Source organism: Stigmatopora nigra, chromosome 17 (assembly GCF_051989575.1).
Source record: "Stigmatopora nigra isolate UIUO_SnigA chromosome 17, RoL_Snig_1.1, whole genome shotgun sequence".
NCBI lineage: Eukaryota > Metazoa > Chordata > Actinopteri > Syngnathiformes > Syngnathidae > Stigmatopora > Stigmatopora nigra.
The window spans coordinates 10,792,184-10,802,183 of NC_135524.1; the positions used below are offsets into that span (position 1 = coordinate 10,792,184).

The following is a 10,000-nucleotide window of genomic DNA, read 5'->3' on the forward strand; positions in this document are numbered from 1 at the left end:
ATATATATATATATATATATATATATATATATATATATATATATATATATATAGATTTATATCAGCAACGCGCTTATTTATTTATATATTTTTTCCTGTATTTACTTATCAACTTACTTATTACCTATCTATTTATGTATAAAATGTCTTTCCTATTTCTGCAGCCTCACCCTCTTGCTACTGTGTTGTCCAATCCAATCCAATCCGATCATATCCAATCCAACCTCAGAGTATGCCTATGACACTGAATCTTACCTGTTGCAGGAAAACCAGCAAGGCGAGAAGTGTTGTTTCCAAATCGAGAATGACCTCGCTCAAACAGGTCACCATCCCCAGATTAGAATTGATTGCAGAAGTCGTCACATTGAAGATAGAAAACATGCTGGTTCAAGAACTTCTCTCGGTAATTGACAGTTGGATGGCGAGGAGGGGCTAAGTGGAAGTTTAATTTCTCCCAAAATAATGACAGCAATAAGATGAAGAACGTGGTCTTAGGAATTGCCGCGGTGTTGGTAGACCAGAGACAAGCACTCCTGGTCTACCAACACCACGGCAGCGGTAAAGAAGACCCAGAAGCGAGGGTACTCAGGGGGAACAAGTGGGACACTAAGCTTCTGGTAAACTTCTATAGAGCCACTGTGGAGAGCATCCTGGCATACTGCATTACAGTGTGGTATGCTGGAAGCACGACAGCAGACAGAAAAGCCATGGAAATAGTGATCAACACTGCCCAGAAGATCATTGGCTGCTAGCTGCCTTCACTGGATGACATTGGCAGTCCTCGCTACCTCAGCAGAGCTGGGAACATAATTATGAGCCCCTCCCACCCTGGTAACAACCTGTTCCAACTGCTGCGCTCTGGCACAAAATACTCAAAATACACAAATAGACTTGGACAGTTTTTCCCCGGAGCTATCAGGGCTCTGAACTTGCACTAGCACAACACACTATCCTTCTGTGCAATAACTTTGGTGTGTGCAATAAAATGTGCAATATCTTAGATAGAGCAATATTTTAGTAATACCTTTGCCTTGACCTTTTAAATGACTTATTTATCTTTTAACTGCGAAACACGCACTTTGTGAAGCAGCAGCATCAATTCCGTCACACGCAGTTGATGTATAAAGACTATACAGGCTTAATTTGATTTGATTTGATTTCAGAATTCACACATTTTATAGATGCCATGCAGTTTGCAATAACAGGTCCTGGAGATTGATGACAACATGATATAGCCATGGATTCTTGTTCCTGTCCAAAAGCATATTTGTATTTAAAAAGAAACAGTGATCACAACTCCCCATCAACACCTGAAGATTTCATTGGTGAATATTACCTGGTCATTGAACGCGTCAATAACTTGATGCTCGTTTTTCGCCTCCATACGATAGACAGATCCGCAGCTTTATAGAGACAGTTTCGCGCGCAAGTACCGTATCAAAACAGTTTCGGAATTGGTCACGTGACTTTCTTAAAGCGGTTCTCAGTGTTTACGGAGCTCGCTCCACGCACCGGCGTCTCTGGACGCATCAATATTTAGAACCATTCGAGGCTCCATAACCCGGAAGTAAACGTAAAACGGGTCCGTATAGGAGTTTTGCAACTCTCTTTCTACACGCCTCTGATCTTGCCTATCCCATTCTTCATTTCCTGGCCGACTTTAACCAGTACGTTGGAGTCTTTGTTTAGCTTATTGTTGTGGTTAGCCCTGGGAGGCTTTCACATTGGTCTGCCGCGAGTGTAAAAAGGTCTGCGCAGAGAACAGCAGTGGAGGCAAGAAGGACGACCAACATGTCTTTACTCCTTGTCAATCCATTCCGCGAGCTGCCCACGGACAACTCTGTCAACACCAAACTCTTCCTGGAGACTGTCTCGCACCTGCCGTCCTTTTTCGGTGAGTGACTACAAATTTACATATACATAAACTTACATACATTCATATAAATGAACCAACAATAAAAAACAAAAGAAAATAAAGAATAGATATATAGTCTCTGTGCGTGTGCATTTTATGCGCGCGCGTGTATATATGTATATACAGTGGGAGCTCGGTTATCGCGGTTAATGGGGACCAAGACCACCCGCGATAACGGAAAATCCGCAAAGTAGGGGCGCCCCTTTCAAAATGCTTTAAAAACGTATACAGTGTTCCTTCGCTTATTGCGGTTAATGCGGACCGGGACCACCCGCGATAAGTGAATTTCCGCGAAGTAGGGATTCCCCTTCAAAAATGCTTCCACCCCCCCCCCCCAATTTTTAGGTTTTTTTAAAATTTTATTCATTTTTTTTTTCAAATTTACCCCCCTGTATACAGTACACCATATCGAATATGGGTAGAGAGAGAGTGAAATTCATGTTATAACAAAAAAAACTGTTAAATATGTTGTTTCAATGTAATATTTGTATTTTTATTTTCCAAAATAATCCGCGAAGCTCTGAGTCCGCGCTAGCTGAACCGCGAAGTAGCAAGGGTACAGGTTTTTTTTTGTTTTTGCTCCCAAAAAGGCACATGGGCCATTATTCCTCCCAATCATTGATGTGGCTCCATCAGTTGTTATTCCAACAAAGCTCTTCCGTGGAAAACCGGCATTGGAATTACTGTAAGCAACTCCTCCATCACTTTAAAATTGTCATCAACACCACGGACATATATTGCGAGCTGGGCAGTGTCTGTGATGTCTGTGGTCTCATCAAGAGCCACTGAATATACACTGAAACATTGCGCTTTCTCATACAGTTGATCATAAATGTCACTTGTGGGTCAGAAATGCGCTCTACCACGGTATTGGCAGAAAGGCTGGTGTGGTTGAATCGACTTTTATTTTCTGGACAGACAATATGTGCAGCCTGTAATATGCACTTTTTGATAAATTCACCTTCTGTGAATGGATTTCTTGCTTTCGCAATCAGCTCACAAACGGCGTAGCTAGCTTCGACTGCTGCATTATTTTCTTTGGTAGCCTTCTTGAAGAAATCTTGTTGCCTCAGAAGACGTGTTTTAAGACTGTCAACCTGGTTGGCTCTCTCATCTCCCTGGTATTTTCCGTACTCCTCAGCATGTCTCGTAGTATAATGACGTTTCAAATTGTATTCCTTGTGCACCGCTACTTTTTCAGTGCAAATGAAACACGTCGGTGTGCCCCAGTGCTCAACAAGGAAATATTGCACTCTCCACTTTTCTTGAAACTGTCTGTGCTCATCACTGACCTTTCTCTTCACGGCAGACTTTGAAACAGACATCTCTGGGGCTGTAATATGTGTTTACACTTGGAATGAGTCTCGGATTGAACTTTTAACTTTCAGTCGCACGGTTCTATGGCGCATGCGCACTTTCGATTTGACCGTTTGACTTTCAGTCGCGCGGGTCTGTGGCACATGCGCACTTTCGCTCTCCGATTGTATTGGATTACGGCTGCTCTCCTAGCCGAGCGGAGTGATCGGCATCACGGCTTCTCCTCTGCCTAGCTGATTGGAGGAATGAATGAGTGAGTGAGCGAGGCACTGGACAGCCCGGCCAATGTCCCGCCCTACAGAGCCGTATACTTCACCGTGCTTTGTTCATCCCGCTCCGAACACCGTGTCATTCATATCAATCTTGCGGGCCGCACAGGCATTAATCTTGCATATTAAGACGCGGGCCGCAAATTATCGTCCCGCGGGCCGCAGTTGGCGCGCGCGGGCCCCGGCCCCCGAGGTTGAGACCCCGGATCTAGTGGATGCATAACATAACCCCAGCCTCTACTGTAGACCCGTATAATGCGGTGCGGTAGACCATTGTAATGCGGAGCGGTGCGCCTTACAATGCGGTGTTCCCTATATATGGGAAAAAAATTAAATGTTTCATTTCAAGGCAATTTTACGAGTGCGGATTATACGCGCGGGCGGTTCAAATGCAAGTACAGTGTTCCCTCGCTACTTGGCGCTTCAGCTATTGCGGACTCAGAGCTTCGCAGATTTTTTTCAGGTAAAAGAAAAATAAAAAATTTAAAGATATTAAGTTAAAATTATAAATGACATCATTTTACAAGAGGTGGAAACAAAATATTCAATAAGATGTAGTAATTGCATCAAAAAAGGGCAAATAAATGGTCAATAACATGGTGAGAGTTCAGGAAACGCATTGATGACGTCATGGCTGTTTACAGGCGCATCTTCACCGCCCAAAAGAAACAATGTTCACAACTCCCAATAACGATGTTTCTTACGTGCAAAAAAACTGCAGAAGATCCTCCATCCGGACTACTATGATGTTTTTGCTTGTTGCTGCTTTTGTGCATGTGTTACACGTTTCTTTAAGCATTTTTGAAGGGGCCCGCCTACTTCGCGGATACGCAGCTATTGCGGGGGGGGGGCGGTCCCCATTAACCGCGATAAGCGAGGATAAGCGAGGGAACACTGTAAATACAGTAGTTCATGCTGTGGTCGCCTGTCCTAACTTTTTGCTTCCTAATGGATTTTCACCTTTCTTTCAGACTGTTTAGGCTCCAAAGTGTTCTCACTCATCAGGTCTGATGTTAACAACAATATCATGGTAAATGTGTGTTTGTGTGTGATGTGAATGGTTTTGTTAGAGGTTGCATGAGAAAGTGTGTTTTGAAATGTGCTTGACTTCTTTGGCCGTAGACCCCAGCAAATTAGTAAATAATTCAGGCATTTACTTGAGTCTTCAGTCCATTTTATTTCAAAAGCAATTTTGCAGCATTTTCTACTTTCATAAAAGACAATCTTTAAATTATGACCAAAGTTATATTTAAACCTGACGAAGGGATTTGCTTTTGTATTTGAATACACATTGCTAATGTCAAAAAAGGGTGTGATCATTCACTCCCATCCCTCACAGCAACAATGTGTTGAACATATATTGCCATCTATAATAACGATTTTATTGATGTGTGTGTGTGTGTGTGTGTGTGTGTGTGTGTGTGTGTGTGTGTGAATGCGTACATATAGAAAATTAAAGAAGTCTATGTGAAGGACCCACAGAAGTACGTCACGCTGCAGCACATTCTAGAGGCCGAGCAGAAAGACCTTTTGAAAGAGTGGCCAAAAGCGGGAGCCACGCTGGCTCTCTTGTGGCTAAAGAGGTAAGTTGGTTGGCACAGCATCACTTTTCCCAATTTATCAAAATAGTTCAGTACGTGTGGGTATCTGCATGTGCAAGAGTTTGCATATGTATGTGGAGAAATACATTTTGAATCGTGTAGTTAAAAATCCATAATAATTCATTTTAAACAGTATTTTTCTCGGAGACAGCAGCAGAGGTGCGTGACCTTCAAGTTTGTTCCGGTGAACATTAAAATAAGCGTTTGTCTTTGTTGCAAGCACATACATATAATAATGAATATTTCACATATACATATAATTATTCATATTTCACATGTACATATAATTATTCATATTTCACATATACATATAATTATTCATATTTCACATATACATATAATTATTCATATTTCACATATACATATAATAATTAATATTTCACATATACATATAATAATTAATATTTCACATATACATATAATCATTAATATTTCACATATACATATAATGATTCTTATTTCAAGCACATTTATAATAGTACCCAAAATAACTCCAAAACTCTTGATTATAATTTTGTGACCGAGAGATTACCTGGTTGATTGCTTTTAACAGTAAACTCTCTCTCGTGATTATAATTTTGAGAGCGAGCAAATCCAGCGACGGATTGCTTGTCGATAAATTGTCCATCGACCTAATGTCCGTTGACAAAACATCAGTCGATGAAACGTCCGGGGACGAAGTGTCCGTCGACGTAACCCCCGGGGACGAAGTGTCTGTCGACGCAGCGTCCGGGGACGCAGCGTCCGGGGACGCAGCGTCCGGGGACGCAGCGTCCGGGGAGGCAGCGTCCGGGGACGCAGCGTTCGGTGACTTCTTGGGTACTGGGATGATGGTGGCCGATTTCAGACAGGCTGGGACGAAGGCTTTTTTTTAGTGAAAGGTTGAAGATATCTGTGAAGACTGGTCCTAGTTGGTCAGCCCAAGCCTTAAGTACTTTGCCTGGTGATAGGTCTGAAATTACAACTCCGGGAGCAGGTTAGAAAAGAGTGAGATCAATTTAAATAGGAAATAGGTTTATTACCGGACTTTAGGATGGTTGGAGAATGCTCCGACAACTGTGAACCTCTCACAGCCTGTCTTCCTCGCAATTTTTCTGAATGAACACTAGGTCAGTCTTTATATAGGAACTCAGGGTAATATTTCTAAGTCAGTGATGTAGGACAGAGCTTATGTAAACAAAACTTTGGGCTAATATGGTTAGACATTAGCAGGTTTAAGTTGTATGCGAACACGATATTTTTATAGCTCACACAAACGGTTGCAGCCTATCTTATATTGCGCGTTTCGAACAAACTGTTCCAAAGCGAGTTGGCCACATTCCACAACACAAGGAAACAATTGCAAAACATGTTAGCCAGCCTATGTTACAATTCGTGGTGCGAACAAACAATTGCAAGGCCATCTAGTTGGCCTATCCTACATTCCACTGTCTTAACAAATAATTGTAAAACCAGTTTGGCCACATGGCTCGACATGAACAAACAATTATTAAGCCAGTTTATAGGTCTACCCCACACCTGGTATTCCATCTTCAGGGGGTTGACTGCACGGAGCACACTTCTCACATCCACTACCTCCACAATGAGTGAGGTCGAGCTTCCTCCTGAGCTTGGTGTGGGATGTACTGGAGGTTGAGGTGGTGTGACTGGGTGGTCGGCTTAGGACTCAAAGCAGGCAAAAAAGTTGTTTAGGTCCTCTGCCAGTGCCATATCTGAGTCTGCAGAAGTTGCAGCTTGGCCCTTGCAGTTCGTGAGGGTTTGTATGCTCTGCCACATTGTTCAGGGGTCCTCAAGTTGCCAATCTATCCTCCCCTTAAGGCCTCTCCTTAGGTTGGCGCGAGCTGCACTGTAGAGTGCTTTGACACCAGATCTGAAGACTGCATCTTGGGCCCGCTGGAGTGATCGAGCCAGGCTGGTCATCCACGGTTTCCGGTTTTGGTACACCTGGATGGTTATCTTTACAGTGACCATAGCCATGCAGTACTTGATGTAGGTCTATGGCAGAAAGAAGGGTCTACATCTCACTGACATGAATTATATGTCTGGGGAACAGTGTCTAACCAGAACATTGCTACTGTTACACTTTCCCTCATTCACATAAATGCTCCGTCTGGAGCGTTGCCTCTTCTCTCGGCACTATCGTCCACTGCTCAGAGCTGATCCCCCGTGCATACCAGCGGAAGAACGGCTGAACGGCTCCAAAGATGTCTAGTACTAGCACAAAGAAACCAAGCCATCCAACGGGTAGGGTCGAGTCGCAAAGTTCGGGGTACCCAGACGTTTGGTCGTCGGACGTTTGGTCGCCGGGCGTCTGGTCGCCGGGCGTCTGGTCGCCGGGCGTCTGGTCGCCGGGCGTCTGGTCGCCGGGCGTCTGGTCGCCGGGCGTCTGGTCGCCGGGCGTCTGGTCGCCGGGCGTCTGGTCGCCGGGCGTCTGGTCGCCGGGCGTCTGGTCGCCGGGCGTCTGGTCGCCGGGCGTCTGGTCGCCGGGCGTCTGGTCGCCGGGCGTCTGGTCGCCGGGCGTCTGGTCGCCGGGCGTCTGGTCGCCGGGCGTCTGGTCGCCGGGCGTCTGGTCGCCGGGCGTCTGGTCGCCGGGCGTCTGGTCGCCGGGCGTCTGGTCGCCGGGCGTCTGGTCGCCGGGCGTCTGGACGCCGGGCGTCTGTTCGCCGGGCGTCTGTTCGCCGGGCGTCTGGTCGCCGGGCGTCTGGTCGCCGGGCGTCTGGTCGCCGGGCGTCTGGTCGCCGGGCGTTTGGTCGGCAAGAGATTATCTGGTTGATCGCCTTCAACAGTAAACTCTCTCTCTTAACTATAATTTTGAAAGCAAGCGAATCCGGCGACCAAACGTCCGTTCGTCGAAACGTCCGGGGACTAAGTGTCCGTTCGTCGAAACGTCCGGGGACTAAGTGTCCGTCGACCAAACGTCCGTCGAACAAATGTCCGGTCACGGAAAAACACATAGGAGCATTCGTGAACATAGCGAGCTCTAATTCCAAATTGTCCGTATTTTTTTACAATAGATATGACTTTGTAGAGATATATGCTCGGCAGCTTAGGTTTTAGTGGTTGTTTCCTGAGCTTACACAACAGGCCCGCTCGACAGCCTCGCTTCTTTTTTTTCCCGACGCCTTCTCTTTTATCAACCAGACCCGATAACAAACCAGAGGTGGCCATCTGTTGAGATAGAGATTCTGAAGATATGACACTTCCCTTCGAACCATAAAAACAGGATCTTTAGACGGGTCAGGAAAAGTTTTACAACAGCCAGAACACACTTTCTGCTGTTTTTCACACATTGTTGTAAAGACTGCCCAAACACAATGATCAGATAAAAGCAATCACTTTGGTCTGCAAATAGGAAGCATCCCACATTCTGGAGGGACAATATCTTTTGAATATGACACAAACCTTCAAGTTAGTTTTTATAGCAAATAATACATAACAGATCTCCAGCTTAATATTAGTACTAGCTTAATGAGGGCGTACGTTATGGCGAAAAATTATCGCGTTAAAAAATACTTGAATAACTAAATAAATTACCTTTCTCTTTATTCAAATATGTAAGTAACTGTATCCTTACTTTATAAAAAAAGAGAAAATGAAATCGGATTATTTTAAAAAGTACTTTGTTTTTTCTTTTGTGCAATAAAGATCAATCAACTCACTTTACACTGAAAAATAAAGAATAAAACCTTATTTTTTGTAAATTTGCCTTCAAACCAAAAGTTGCTGTGCAACATGAAATAAATAAAAATAATCAACTGAGACATCATCACCATTGGTACGGTATTTCATATTACACAGCAACTTTTAGTTTGAAGGCAAATTTGTAAAAATAACGATGGCTGTCAAAATTTCTGTAGTTTTTATTTTTAGAGAGTTGTCTTATCTTTATTGCACAACAGAACAACTAAAATCATCATATTTTATTTTCTCTTCTATAATCCTTATGAAGCGTGATCTATGGATCGAGGGATATTTTAAGATTCTCACGCTTCCTTTGTCTGAACTGTAAGTCGTAGAAAGTTGAATTCTTTTATGATGGCCAGGAACGCCCGTCGAATCCTGATAGATGAGTGATGGAATATCTTTACCTTCTCTAAGTGTGTAACTTCAAGATTTGAGCATTTGTATTATCGATGAGTATGCCTCAACATACTTTGTAAAAAATACTTTGGTAAAATTTGTCAACCTTTCTTTTGAAATTGACCGTCCCTTTTCCCTTAATTTTTCCAAAAAGGCTGACTCCTGCTTCTGTATATACTATACATTCCTTTTTTGCATAATTTACATACGTAGAGTTATGGATGTGAGTTGATGGTAGTCGTTAACAAAATCAAATGATTGTTAATGTGCATTACAAGTGTTGCTACTTGGTTGATTTGTGTAATTTGTTTTGGTAGTTATTGTTTGCAATGGGGTGGGACTGACTCTGCGGGTGCTTTTGTCTTGTCTGTCTGTTTTTGGTTCGTACATTTACTTTTAACTGTAGCTCTCTCCAGAATATTCCTATTTTCTTTAATTTTTCAGCTTCCCCATAAAAGATAATTCTATCTCTTTCTAATTGCTTCTCATATCATTATTGAGGGGAAAAATGCACAACACCCTCTGGTTGCAGACAGGAAGCATGATCTAATTTATTGAAAAACTGTCTTTTAAAGCTTAAAGGCTGTTAGGTTCACCAATAGGTATTCCCAAATGCACGTCCGAACAAAACAGACATCTGACTCATAACCGGTGTCTTGCAAGAAAGAATCGATCCTGACTCGTCCTGGATCATTCTGCCCAGTCGATGCTTCTTGCTTATTTATTACATAAGATTTAAAACATGCATTTCAGTTCTCAAAATAATTGAAGGTCTGCCAGATCTTCCCGAAAGAGGGCTGTGGACAACACCTTCAGAA

The 10,000-nt window shown here is 43.4% G+C and overlaps 1 protein-coding gene across 1 annotated transcript in view; it reads left to right on the forward strand.

The window, feature by feature from the left end:
• The first annotated feature begins 1,433 nt into the window (after positions 1-1,433).
• The window catches only part of LOC144210516 (glycolipid transfer protein-like), a 21,887-nt gene continuing 13,320 nt past the window's right edge, over positions 1,434-10,000 (forward strand). Inside the window, exons 1-3 of the mRNA XM_077737232.1 lie at positions 1,434-1,894; positions 4,473-4,531; positions 4,951-5,084. Coding sequence (XP_077593358.1) covers positions 1,792-1,894; positions 4,473-4,531; positions 4,951-5,084 — 296 coding nt within the window. The 5' untranslated portion in view covers positions 1,434-1,791. The remainder of the gene's footprint in view (positions 1,895-4,472; positions 4,532-4,950; positions 5,085-10,000) is intronic.